The sequence below is a fragment of the Microtus ochrogaster genome, chromosome 5 (assembly GCF_000317375.1).
Source record: "Microtus ochrogaster isolate Prairie Vole_2 chromosome 5, MicOch1.0, whole genome shotgun sequence".
NCBI lineage: Eukaryota > Metazoa > Chordata > Mammalia > Rodentia > Cricetidae > Microtus > Microtus ochrogaster.
Window position 1 is genome coordinate 73,001,385 of NC_022012.1, and position 14,402 is coordinate 73,015,786.

Genomic DNA, 14,402 nt, shown 5'->3' on the forward strand with positions numbered 1-14,402 from the left:
AAAAAAAAAAGCAAACCAGTTACTTAATTTGAAACCATTTGCTTCTTTGAACAAAGCAACAACCTTCAGGAAGCAGTTAGAGGCTTACTTCTCAATTACATGTGGTAGCATCTTGTGATCTGAAGATGCTCTTAGACCGAATCGCCTAGTGAATGTTGGCCATTGGAGTGATTTTTGTTTTGAACACTTTTGAGCTGTTTTATCTAAAAGATAAGCATTCATTTATGGAAAGATGAAATAAAAATGTAATTCATTCTTCAGGGAATGGTTAATGTTCACTGAGGTACCAAGTGCTTGAAGCACAGATTTTCAAAGATAAGGTCACCTTAATACATATTCTGAGAAGAGGAATAATTAAACCTTCTCTTCTTGTAGTCATTTTGAGTCTAGAAAGAATGATAGTCCCAGGGTGTGAAAGTTTGCTCTGAGTGTTTGTGGGAAAGTTAGGAATTGACCCTGAGAACTTGTAGGCTGTCTTAGAGAAATCCTGATTAACAAGTGTGGGTGGTCAGTTTGTGAGGGTGTGTGCTCAGTAATCTTTACACACATGCACTTAACTTTTCACTGCTTTGAATAGCTGCCATGCCATATGCTTGTGTGTAATTGTTTTCTTTTTTTTTCTTTTTTTCTTTTTTTTTTTGGTTTTTTGAGACAGGGTTTCTCTGTGGCTTCGGAGCCTGTCCTGGAACTAGCTCTTGTAGACCAGGCTGGTCTCGAACTCACAGAGATCCGCCTGCCTCTGCCTCCCAAGTGCTGGGATTAAAGGCGTGTGCCACCACCACCCAGCCGTAATTGTTTTCTTAAATTATTTTCCCATCACTTCCCTTTCTTACCAATTAATTTCATATATATGAGACATATTTTGGGATTCTGTTATAGATGACCTACTTTTTTATTAATTGTTAAGCTTTCAAAATTTTGTTTGTTCAGAATGCTATTTTCATTATTTTTTGGTGCTTAATAAATAAGTGGTTTTATACAAAGCTGCATATTAAAAACAAAGCAAAAAATTAAAAAAAAAACAAACCCATAATCTTAGTCTACAAGTAGTTTTTGTTAAAACTGACCTCCAGGAAAAAACTAAATGCTAATGCTCAAGTCTAAGTTTATTCTATGTAATTCCTTGTATTATTTACTTTCTGACTTGAGGCCACATAAACTATCCATTTTTAAAAATACCGTAAACAATTTTTCTTGAATCCTTATCACTGTACTGAAAGATTCAGGCTAGGACTGGGAGATCTTTCCAATTCATCAGAATTCTTTTTCTAGTAGTTAAGTGTTTAATATGATTTTTTGAGTTTTTGCCTGCAGATATCCCTACAAGTTGATTACCTTTTCTCCACTTTTCACTTTGGTTTTTCCTCCCCCCAAATTCCTCATTAGTTTGGGTTAGGAGGTATCATTGTAAGCTGTGAGGTTTAATGCTACCAGGGGAAAATGGACACTTTTTGTTTCCCTTTCTTTTTAGCTCCACTAACAAAAAATGTAGCCCACGAAGCAGCTTATTTCAAAAGAAGCACTGTAGAGCTTTTTAAATAAAAATGTAAAACATATGCTAGTGTTCATTGCCTACGTGGCTTTAAGCGAAGGCTCTTAAAAACATTCCATGTGGAATCCAAATCCTTGTTAAGCTTAGCTCGGCACAGTAGCCTGCAGAGCCTGTGACTGCTGGTAGCAGTCAGGCATCTCAGTGCTTGCTCGTGTGCTTCCCTCAAGCTTCTTACACACACTGATTAGTATTTTCTTTGCAGTTATCGCTGTGACGATTTTGTGGTCAATGACACCAAGCTGGGCCTGGTGCAGAAAGTGAGAGAACACTTACAGAACTTGGAAAAGTGAGTAGTGGGTCCTGGAAAGGGGAGGGACCACCCGGTTACCAGCTTGATATATGAATGCAGTTGAAATGTTGATAAACAAAGCCTTGGGTTTATATTTCTGAAACTCTGCCCATATTTCATTCAGTACTTTCCGTAAACCATATCCAAGGTCCAAGAGCCTGTCTTTAAATTACTACCCACAAAGCTACAAGCTATTCAGTTCACTCACAAGAAATAATTTGGTGGTTGCAAGGAAGATGCATGAAAGGACATTAAGATAATTGTAGAAATATTTGGCATTAAAAAGTTTATGCTTAATATACTGAAGATCTGCTTTGAAAAACAGATTTCAGTATTTAAAGAGAAATTAGGTTCGAGTGTCTTGAGTGTGCACTACACAAATAAACCACAACATAGGACCTCAGTTTCTTCTTCTTCTTGGTAGAAAAGTACATAGAACTTGAATTTACAAAGAGCTTTGTGACCTAAGGAAATATAAGAATTTATTTGAAAACTTGTCTTGCTGTAGCCAAATTGCTTATTCAGATAAAACTCTCAGGACCCAGAACTGAAATGATAAATAGAAATCCACATAGCAATGCCTTTGAAGCTGCAGGATATGACAGTTGACTCAAATGAAACCTGGGTGGCTCCTCACAGTCACCCACATTGTTGTGTCCATCTGATTTATTTTGGCAGTTGGTGTACTAAAAGTATTGTGAAAACATATCAGCTGAGTGTCTCTTTATTTCATAAGTGTAAACTAGTAGAATATTTCAGAATAATAAAGGAAAAAATATCTTCTGTTTCAACACTATATAGTGTCTTTGTTAACTAAAGTTACATATATCTCACTGCCAGAATAGATTATAAAGATGAAAGGGAAGAATCAAAATAGTTAATATTTTGGGTCTAGGTTCTTGTGCCATCTTTTGACTACTTACTTTTTCAATGAAAAGTTTAATTCTTTTCATTGGAGGTGAGCAGCATGGGGCTATGTGTGACAAGAAACAGAAGCCCCGAGAAGCCTCTAAGTCACTGAGAAATGATTTTTAATTTTAATTAAGTTTAAATAGCTATGTATAGCGAGGAGTGATCATTCTGTTGGGGAGTTTAGTTCTAGCGCAGTGGTTCTCACCTGCCTCATGCTGTGCCCCTTTAATACACTTCCTCGTGTTGTGGGGACCCCCACCCTAAAATTATTTTAATTTGCTACTTCATAACTAATTTTACTATTGTTATGAATCTTAATGTAAATATCTGATATATGACCTCTCTGAAAGGGTTGTTGAACCCTGAAAGGGATTGTGACCCACAGGTTAAGAAGCGCTAGTCTAGAGGATTCTACTATTTGAGAATAACAGTATAAAATATATTTTAAAATGTATTTTCAAAAGCCAAATGCTTTATTCAGGTAGTTTAAGCCTGAAAGATATTAGTCATGTTTACTAAGTAGCATGTTTTGTGTCATTTCCAGAACGGGTAAAAGAATAGTTTAATATCTTGTCACCAAGGGCTCACAAGTGCTTGAAGCAACTGATACCAGACCTATGTTCCAAAGACATTGTAGTTCATGAAGTTATGGAAAGAAAAACAAGTGTATCTTTGATAATTCAAATTTTAGAAAAAAATTGGCAGACTTAAAGCCTGGACTGTTGGGTGGTAATTTTTATTCCTTCAGATAGTTCTCTTGGTAACTTTAAGGCGATACTGTGAGGATGGGAGTAACTCTGAATTTTAAGCAAAGATTTTCCTAGTGTAGTATAAGGATTTATTTTGAAATGTCCTTTGCCATATAACTAAATCAGATGAGTGAGGTTATCCATGCCTGTGTCCTTGTGCTGCTTCATGCCTCACAGGCAGTCCACTGAGGCAAACTGAAGTTCAACATCTTTTCCAGATCAAGAAAGAAAGAAAAAAGAAAGAAAGAAACAGCATATTGTTTGAGAATAGCTGTTGAGTTTCCTATCCATTGTGTAAGATCAGGGTTTTCCTTTTGTCACGAGCAACAGATCTTCTGAATTTTGAAGCTTCATAGTCTCTTGTCAGGAAGGAACGCATATCTTACAGACCACAACTCCTAACCGTTGTTGGGAGTAGCATCGGCTCTCCCCCTGCTGTGGAGGAGCAGTGGAGATTTCCAGGGAGTGAAAAGTCTCAGATCACTTCAGATACTAGTGGGCCTGACTGGTCGGTCACTTGATGACCTCACAAAGCAGCTAGGCTGGACTCTACCTTAGATGTTAAGGGCAATTCGGGTTTATCCTTTAGCTTGCTGCATATCATGTATTCATTAGTGTCTTTTTAACTGTTTGTTTATATCTTAATAGCTCAGCTTTTACAGCTGACAGGCATAGAAAAAGAAAATTATTGGAAAACTCATCACTAAACAGCAAGTTATTAAAAGTAAATGTAAGTATTGAAAAATTGTTCCTATGCAAGAATTAAGGTCTAATCACTGTTAGAGCTCTAACAACTGTGCTTTGACCTGTTATAGATTTTTATTAATGTGTCTTGAAGTGTTTTGCAAAAAATGTTTGCCACTTAGAAAACACCCCTCCACTCCTTTGGAGGTGGTCTATGTAGCCCTGGCTATCCTAGAACTCTATGTAGGCAAAGCTGGCCTCACTTAGAGCTTTGCCTGTTTCTGCTTCCCCAGTGTTGGAATTAAAGGTGTTTACCACTCTGCAAGCAGTTCAAGTTTTTTTGTTTGTTTGAGATAGGGTTTCACTATATAGTCCTGGCCAGCCTGGAACTTTCTAGACCAGGCTGGCCTTGAACTAAAATACCAGCTTGCCTTTGCCTCTGAGTGCTGGGACTAAAGGCGTGGCTCCTCACACCCTGCACACCCTGTCCGAGCTGTTCACTCTTAGTCCTTATTCAGGCACCTTCTGTGATGCTGGAAGCCTGCTTCCTTCTGGTAATGTTCCCGTTTTAGGGTTCCTATTGTCCTGATGAAACACCGTGACCAAAGCAACCACAGGAGGAAAGGGTTTGTTCTGCTTATACTTCCACACCACAGTTCATCATGGAAGGAAGTCAGGGCAGGACCTGGAGACAGGAGCTGATGCAGAGGCCATGGAGGGTGCTGTTTACTGGCTTGCTTTCTGGCTTGCTCAGCTGCTTTCTTATAGAAACCAGGACCACATGCCCTTGGCCTTCTGCATCAATCACCAATTAAGAAAATGCCCTATAGGCTTATCTACAGTCTCTGATGACTCTAGCTTGTGTTAAGTTGACATAAAGCTCTTTGAGTACAGTTCCCTAGATTCTATTGGTCTGAAATTTTTTTTTGGTAGGGTTTTTGTTTGTTTGCCTCAGGGCTTCATTAATGTAATTTCACCATGGAAATATTCATCCTCATTTTGGAAACCACTCAGATTAACAGAGTCACTACATATTTAATGACCCAGCAGTATTTTTGTCTTGCATTTAACCCTTTGCTATCAATGGACCTATGCCTAAAGTTTTAAATGGCAGAGGTGCTGTCTTAGCCATCTGAATTACAGGCAGAGATGTTTGGGTTGGACTAGAAAATTACCTCCTGGAATTCATATATCTTGGGGGCATCTGTAGAACTTCAGAGAACCAAGCCTCTGTCTTTAAGAATTTCAGGTTGTGTTTTATGGTTCATACTCATTGCTAGGAACACATCTGTCACTTGAGTATGCTTTTCAGTTAAAAGTTGGGGTTTGTATGTTTGTGATTTTCAATTTATATTCTTAGTAGGATCTTGTAAATAAATGTATCAACTTAAAATGTATTTCCCCGTTTTCTTGCATCTGTGGTACTTGTTGATGCGTATTTTCTGAGAAACAGATACTAAAATACCCATGCCCTCACATTACCTAGAGAGGCTGTCTGGAGGTACTCACTGGGCAGAAGAGGGAAAGGAGTGCTTCCAGATAGGCATGGCACTAGAGTTTCAAGCAGACACCTTGGCTTAGTGTTGGTGTTTGAAACAGTGAACCATCCTCGGCAGTGCTTATGGCTTCTTCTTCCATGTTACAGGGAAGTGCAACTGCCATCTGTGCCACAGGTCTCCGGAATTTGGGCAACACATGTTTCATGAATGCTATCCTTCAGTCACTCAGGTAATGAATGCTACAGTCAGAGGTTTACATATTTGACACTACAGACCAAGTGTTCAGAGACTGTCTTCTGCCTCAAACACTACTTCCTGTGCTTTTTTTCCCTCATCAGTAAAATTGAGAAAATGGTTCCTACTTCACACAGTAGGAGGGAAGAGTAAATAATGTTATCTGTCTAAATGCCTTCAAGCATTTTTTTTTTTGTTAGAAAATCATGGTTAGCTCTTATTTCTGTTTGATTTTTGAATGACTACAGGAGGGATCAGGACATGTCTGTTTGAAAGATGAGATAGAAACTATTTTAGGCCATGTGTACATGTTTCTCTCCTATTTTATTCCCCTCAACTATTTCCTAACTTTTTTTTTTAAATAGGTTTTAAACATGTAAAACTCAAGGCAGATGTTAATGGTAGACACATACCATCTCAGCCACTCAGGAAGCTAAGGCAAGGGAGATTGCCAGCTCAAGCCTGGATAACATAGTCAAACTCCGGTTAGAGAAGGAAAAGACAAGTTTAAAACAAAAAAAAAACAACAAAAAAAAACTTAGTTGAAAATATAAAACTTCCCTGGCTGAGGGATGTATCTGGCCAATAAATAGGCTTGTAATCTGTAGACTCTAGGCTGCAGGGAACCTGGTTCAGAGCTTCTTTCAGCCACTAGTTAAGTCTTCATGAGAACATCACAGAAAGTGGCCAATAGGGCTGATCTCAGTGGAAGAAACTGCTTTAAAATTTTACACTTTTAGACTTTAATGAGGCAACAAGGGGAAGTCAGTTATCTTCCCAGTCAGAGCAGAGCCACACTGAATCTTAGAGGTTTGTCTTCCCTCTCACCTGTTTTCCTCAGAGAAATTAGTTACTGCTAATGTTTCCTTATGATTATACAGCAAATCTAAATAATGAGATTGTTTTCATGGTTTGTTTTCTCTGGTGGAATTGTTGGACTAGATGTCCAAACATCAGGGAGGAGTTGCTCCAGACAACACTCACACAGCCTCAATTGATGCAAAAGCAAGAGGATTTTCATTCTGTCATGACAGGGCCCTTCAGGTTCGGGATATGAAGGACCCCCGATAGCTGTTACAGCCCATCTTTTAAAGCAAAAAGCCACAGACACAAGGGGGGAACCTGTAGGTTGTTTTCCAACTTACTGGATTGGCGTATTCTTAGGGTTACTAGCAGTGATTGGTCTATTCCAGGGCAGGAGAATAGGAGAATAGCCGCGTGGTCAGGTGATAAGGGAGAGCATCTGTGGTCCATCCTGACCTTGGTCCAGTGACTAAATCAATACATCAGTAACTGAGTCAACATCTGTGGGTTGTCTTTGCCTCAATTCCCAGAATGGAGTTATGTTTGAAGATTATTCACAAGGACACAGGACGAGGAGCAGTCCAGCATATGTGTGTGTGTGTGTGCGCGCGCGTGTGTGCGTGCGTGCAACTGTCCGGTTTCCAAGAGAGAATGAGTCTAAGGTTTTAGAAAAATGTCTTAGGGTTGAGGGGCTTAGAAATGCATTTAGAGTCTTTCAGAATTATTTTATTGAATACCTGGAAACAAGCACCCTGAAAGAGAGAAGTGGAAGATGGGGGGGTGTAGCTCAGTTGATAAGGGAGCACCCCAAGCAGACACCAGGCCATGGCAGTTCCCCAGCAAACATACTGGGTGTGCTCATGCATGCCTGAAAAGAGTGAAGAAGAAGGAATGAAGAGGGAGGGGAGGGGAAGGAGGAAGGGACAAGGGATTTTTAAAGGGAGGTTTACTTTTGAGTCATTTGTTCATTCCCATGGAGTTGCACATCTGCTATTTCTTAGAGCGAGGGGCAGCAATGAAACTCGGTGAACTAGAACTGCCCTGAGTGCTGTATAATGAGGCACGTGAAAGATATTTGAAAATTCTTCTCCAGAGCTACAGAGAAACCCTGTCTCGAAAAACCAAAAAAAAAGAAAATTCTTGTGTAGATTTTGTAGAACCTTTTTTTTAACCATCCTTTAAATTTTTTTAAAAATAATTTTCTTCACTTCCCTTTAAAATAGTAACATTGAGCAGTTCTGCTGTTATTTCAAAGAGCTGCCTGCTGTGGAACTACGGAATGGGAAAACAGCAGGAAGGCGAACATACCACACCCGGAGCCAAGGGGACAACAACGTGTGAGTTACCAGAAATGTCCTTTCTGCTTTGAGCCGCAAACATGACTTTCTCGGGTGATTTTTAGATTATTTGAGCTAATGAGTAGATTTTATAAAGCTCTTCTAATATTGTGTTAATCTAGCTCATAATCTTGTTTCCTTAAATTTCTGCTTATAATGGGAAGCATAGCTAGTGCTGCACTCGAGCCTTTGCAGACATCAATAAGTATTGCAAGTCCACCTTAATCTTTGGATCCGTTACTGATATGTTAGTTAAGCCTGTTTGGGATGATAAAATTAATAGCCAATTTGAGTTAATCTGGAGGGGTTAAAAACAGAAGTGGTTATCAAGGACCATTTTATACGTAGATTCACTGCAGCTTTGCCCATCTGGGGTTCAGAAGATCTGCTATGTTACACTAGTAGAACAGTGTATCTTTTCCATACCATTACTGAATAAGATATACCTTACCCATGTGTATAGTGTTTTTCCTGCCAGCCTGTTTCACTCCCACACACACCTCTTTCCTACTAATTTTAAAAGGCCATTTATGAGGCACTGTCCTGCCTCAAAGAGAGAGGGAGGGAAAGAGAGAGGGAGGGAAAGAGAGAGGGAGGGAAAGAGAGAGGGAAAGAGAGAGAGAGAGAGAGAGAGAGAGAGAGAGAGAGAGAGAGAGAGAGAGAATGTTAGAATATTGTGTAATGCAGATAGAGCCCCATCATAGAGAAGGGGTCATATAGTGTGTAAAGGGAGCTTCCTTTGGTGACAGCATATAGGATGAATAGGAAAGTGCCTGCATTTAGGGGACTTGTGTTGTGTCAAAGGAAACAGCAGGGGGAATAAAGGGGAAATACATGTATGCAGAAGTTAAGAGAAGCACTAACAGTACCTGGTGTATTGGTGTGATTTAGAATTTGTCTGGCTGATTAAGTCAAAAAGAGAATTTACTGAAGAACTGTTGGTGAGTCTGCATTTCTGGATGTTTTGAAAATCAGGTCAAAGCTAGCACCACAGCCACAGGCATGAACAGAACTGCCCTCTAAGAACATTGCAGCTCTTGCTCCTGCCCCTGGATTTGGGGTGGTGCTTGTTACTTCTGCCACCTCCAAAGAGGATTTGGTGCTGTCTCTTCTTTTTTGTGTCACCTAACTCGTGCTTCAAATGTGCAGAACCCAGGCCATGTACTTTGCTCCAGCTGCAAGGAGGGCTAAGAGGGCACCTTCCGGCTGTTCCAGTGTCTCTTGGGAGGTAGGCCAGTGTATATGGTTGCTGTCAGAGAAACCTTCAGTCAAGTACCCAGGAGTGGTTGACTATACTGCCAGATCTAGTAGCTGAATTCAGAGTTTATCAGTTTAACTACTTGCACAGAAGAATCAGAATTAGCTGTAACTTATATATCTATGGTTTTTATTTCTCATGTAAATTTAGGAGATTATCTGTCAAGAACTATTTTGCAAAGTCATTAGGCTCCTTCTTATTCAGGGGAGTGGCTTTTGTCCACATAGTCCCAGATAGTGGGGAACTCCTATTACGAATGTATCCTAGCTATGGGGAAAAGGAAGGGTTGCTAAGGACTACTCTTTTTCCTGAGGAAACTCCCCCAGAAGTGGCACACTCCCAGGTTTTTATTCTAGGAGTTCATCTGATTAATTAAAAAAAGTGAAGAATGGCTATGGGGGGAGAGCTAGGATAGCACGGAGTAGTAGGACCTGGAGCAGCTTTGCACATAGTCACTGTGAAGTGACCAGAAGATGCCCAGTAGGAAGTTCCTGTCAGAAATGGGAAAACCTGAATAAAAAGTCATAAAGGCCGGGCATGGTGGGCACACCTTTAATCCCATCAGAAGCAGAGGTGTTTGAGTCTGAGGGCAGCCTTGACTACGTAGCAAGTCCAAGATAGCCAGGAGTACATAGTGAGATCCTGACACATACACCAAAAATCATCAAAGTCTCTTCTAGATTTGGGTTTAAGGGTCAGTGTGTAGAGTTAAAGCCTCAAGTCTTATGACCACGTGTACTGTCTGAGGCAGAGATGAATAAGTCTAATCTGGAAGGCCCCTTCAAGGAAGAAGGAAACATGCAGGAGATGGGGACATTCTGTTGCTTGTTTACATTTTTAAGTAATTTGCTTGCAAGTTAACCACTGCTTTACTGTTTTGTATGTTTCCTTTAAATTGCGTGAACAAAATGATATACTCAGAGATGAATATAGTTAAAATTAGTCAACAATACTACTATTCATATGGGGTTTTAAAAATGCTCTTACATAGGTATTAGGCTGAGTTTAGAAGACCAAGTCCTTGAAAAGCTCTCATGTTTGACTGTATTTATACAGTTGAGCCTTATGTGTTGAAATAATGACCTTTCATGGATGCTAAAGCTATCATCTCCCCCCTTTTCCAGGTCTCTAGTAGAAGAGTTTAGGAAGACACTGTGTGCTTTATGGCAAGGCAGCCAGACTGCATTTAGTCCTGAGTCCTTGTTTTATGTTGTCTGGAAGATCATGCCTAACTTCAGGTAGGTATTGAAGGGTGCGTAAGACATCCGTGTCCTTTCTGCTGTTCCTCAGCCTCTTATAAAATGGTGCTACTACAGGTGCTTCTAGCAGCGCTTTTATTAGACGAGCGCATGGCATGGAGTAAACACTCATTTAAAGTCCCATAAGTAGTCCATGTGTGCTAGGAAAATGTAGCAGACCACAAACGTCCCTCGAGTCTTTCAAGTCTTTCTTTTTTAAAAATTTTATTTCTATGTTCATTGTTTTGCCTGCATGTATGTCTCTCTGAGGTGTTGAATCCCCTGGAACTGGAGTAAGCTGTCATATGGGTGCTGGGAATTGAACCTGGGTCCTCTAGAAGACCAGCCAGTGCTCTGAGCCATACATATCTCCAGCCCTGATTGTTTCAAGTCTCACAGAGAAATAATTGTCATCACATGCTATCTTATCATCCCAGCTTAAGAATGAAGTGAGGGTTGGGCTCAGTTGGTAGAACACTAGCCTGATAAGTGTGATGTTACAGGTTCAGTCTCTGAGACCACACAGGTGCCGTGCTGTCCAGGTTGACTGTGAGTCACACTTGGGGAGAGCAGGGCCAATCCTACTTAGCCACCTGCTCATTCTCTCTGGTAGCTGTCCTGCCTCTCTTGGTTAGTCATCCCTGGGAGAATCTGGATCATTATTGATGTTTGGTATGCCAGTGTTTGCCACACTTGGCTATTTCTTTGAAGCAATTTATAGCTCTTAGAAGTCATGATTTGGTACTTTGCATATATCCTTTGTTTAAAAACCATTCATTGTAGTGAAATTTAACAATATATCTTGTAACTTTTAATATAAAGAAATGTGTAAAAGGTATAAAACTCAAAGCCTTGTAATTCACTGCTTACCAAATGAGCTGAGCCTCTGAGTGTCTGATTTAACTGCTGTTGATCCTGGTCTTAAGTCTCCTCTCGACTCTAGGCAGGAAAAGCAGCAATGACAGCTCAGATGCCACTCATCAGGCTTGAACTTTACATATCATTGTGGTTCCCATTTATTGAATGTCTACTATGTGGAAAACCCTAATTACTTTATCCTTATTAAAAACCAAGCAACAAAGCATTTTAGCCAAGTCAGGACATGTTTCCCCTAAGTTTAGAGAAGTCAAAGTAGAGAAGCAGCTTGCTCGGTTTTCTATATCTACCTGATAGTCTGACCAGATTAGAAGTGTGTAGGAGCTGGTTCTTAGCAGATGTGACTTGAGTGAAGTGGGGTGCAGTTTCCTCCATCTTTTCATCTTGACTGTTTGACACCCCTTTTTTGATACAGTGCAATCTGCTTTTCTCCAAACATCACCTCATCACTGCTCTCTCTGGGTTCTATAGCTCAACTGTGAGCATGGTTTAATTTAACTGTTAAATTTACTGATTTTAGTATTTCTACTGATAAATGAAAACTTCAGAAGAGAGAACCAGGTTGAGAAATTTACTCAATCTCTGGAGTGATTTCTGATACATAAGAATTCTGATGTTTTCCCAGTTACAGCTGGGCTTTCTTCTGGTTCTGCAATTGAGATCGTTCCCCATTTTTGTGTACTCAGAGAACTTCCCTTTGTTGAAAGATAGAGATGTACAGATCTTGAGATCATCACCTTACTGAGTTAAAAGCCTGGAGGTGGGGCTGTCCTGTGAGTTCTGGGAGGACGCTGATGGCGGTCTGCTGAGCTCTGCGGGTAGGGCTTTCTTTAAGGCTAGGTGTGATTCTTAAACCACGGGCATGTGGAAGCACAGCTAGTCTTCCAGTATGCTGCCACTGTTTATTTATAACCCACGCTATTGTTCTGTTTGCAAAGCCTGGGGAAACTGGCTTCTGGAATGACATTGGAGAGAAGTAGGAGCATCTTTCATCTACGAAGTGAGCGTGGGCAAAAGTCATGAATGCAGGCAGGAACTTTTGTGTATACATCAAGGCTACTTTTCCCCACTGGAACCAAAAGCCAGTTACCTAGCAGGGAAATTTTCTCATAGTCCAGTGTGCATGTCTGCTTACTATATGTACGACTTCCTAGTATGTCCAGCCTTGTTCGGTTTTTTCTTAAAAGACAGATACATTCGGGTTTTAGTAGGCAAAATATGTATGGTTCTAAATTTAAAAGATTAGGATTAGAATAGGCACGGAGTGTTCTCTTTCACTCCAATCCCTCACTATCCTGTTTTCTGGAAGTAGCCAGTTACCTCATCGCCAAGTGTGCTTTCAACGATAATCTCTGTACATGCTTAAGTGTACTTAACTTTAAAGTGATTATATAAATAATGCCTTTCCTGTAGCTTTGCTGATTTGTTTCTAAATATGTGCATGTGCTTTGCTGAGATGAACAGCCTGTGTACATGTATGTATAACTGACTGCAGACATGCTGGGTCAGAGTTTGGACCCTTGTGGTTCAGATGGCCTTTCACTTAGCCTCTGTCACTTCTGCTTCCATCAGCATGGGTTTACCTTGTGCTCTTGCTGTCTGTTTGCCCTTTGGTCCAAACTTTTCTTTAGGATCTAGCTTATTTACTCCATGGAAGTCTTTTTAGAAATTAAATCAGGCCGTGTGGTATTCACTTGCATCTCATATTTACTTGCCATTTCTGCTTCCATGAACAACCTGATTGCCTCAACTTCCTAAAACATAACTTATTTTTTTTTTTGAAAAAATTTAGTTCTTGTTATAACTTACATAAGGAATGGGAAAATGTAGTGTGAATTCTAATTGGTCTTAATAATAAAAACCGGAGTCAAATATGAAGGGGTGAAAGCTGAAAGATAGAGACGCAGAGCAGCTAACCACTAGAATTCTTACTTTTATGAAACTTTTGGACTGAATGGGGTATCCTGTCTCCACAAGTTCTCAGGCTGAATGCCTTGAGCTCCTATATCCTCCCGCCTTATATTCCTCTCTCTGCCCAACCACATCCTATCTTGCCTCCACCTCCCTAGTGTTGGGATTAAAGGCATGTGAGTTCCAAATACTAGGATTAAAGGTGTGAATCACCACCACTTGGCTCTGTTTCTCTTTTACACTGGATCAATTTTGTGTAGCCCAGTGTAGCCTTGAGCTCACACAGAGTCATTTGCCTCTGCCTCCCCAGTGCTGTGATTAAAGGTGTGTGCCAGCACTGCCTGGCCTCTATGGCTAACTGGTGTGGCTTAACTCTGCACTCTGATCTTCAGGCGAGCTTTATTTGTTAGAGCACAAACAAATATTACCACAGAAGAATGATTTTATCTTATATGTTAGTGATTTTTAGGTTTCTGGACAGTATAAAAGATCATTTATAATTTTTAATCTTTTGAGATAAATTTGTGAAAGAAGACTTTAAAATACTGTGTTGTTCTTTTTTAAGCAGCATTAGTTCTTCTGGTAGGAAGTGTGCTGTTACATGCATAAGTCTGCATTTGTTGTAAACATTCATTTCTATTGTTTTCATGTTTTATAAGACAATGCCAACACTGGACAAAAGATAGCTTAATATACTTCAGTTTTGCAAGTGTTTTGGCCAAAAGAATAACTTACAATTCTTTTATGAATGTTGAAATACTTTAAATATGAATAGAACTTAAAATTCTACCAGGTATGCAAACAGCATAAGTCACTCAGTCAAGAGCTGTTAATGGGACAGGGAGTGATGACACACATATGCATCCTTGCTCTCAGGACTGAGTCAGGATTGCAGGTTTGAAATGGCCTATACACAGTAAGACTTTGTTCTATCCCCCATACCCAGAGAAAAAGAAAACTCTTAATATGTTTTAGGTATTTTAGAGGCTGTTTATCCTAGACTAATCGACTTTGCGGAGGCATGCCTTAACTCTTTCCTTTTTTTTTTTTAAATTCTTT

General features: G+C 40.0%; 1 protein-coding gene across 1 annotated transcript in view; it reads left to right on the top strand.

Annotated features, from left to right (window-relative positions):
* Usp3 (ubiquitin specific peptidase 3) overlaps positions 1 to 14,402 on the top strand; it is an 81,004-nt gene that overhangs the window by 46,305 nt on the left and 20,297 nt on the right. Inside the window, exons 4-8 of the mRNA XM_005347736.2 lie at positions 1,755 to 1,838; positions 4,151 to 4,232; positions 5,832 to 5,914; positions 7,947 to 8,060; positions 10,443 to 10,556. Coding sequence (XP_005347793.1) covers positions 1,755 to 1,838; positions 4,151 to 4,232; positions 5,832 to 5,914; positions 7,947 to 8,060; positions 10,443 to 10,556 — 477 coding nt within the window. The remainder of the gene's footprint in view (positions 1 to 1,754; positions 1,839 to 4,150; positions 4,233 to 5,831; positions 5,915 to 7,946; positions 8,061 to 10,442; positions 10,557 to 14,402) is intronic.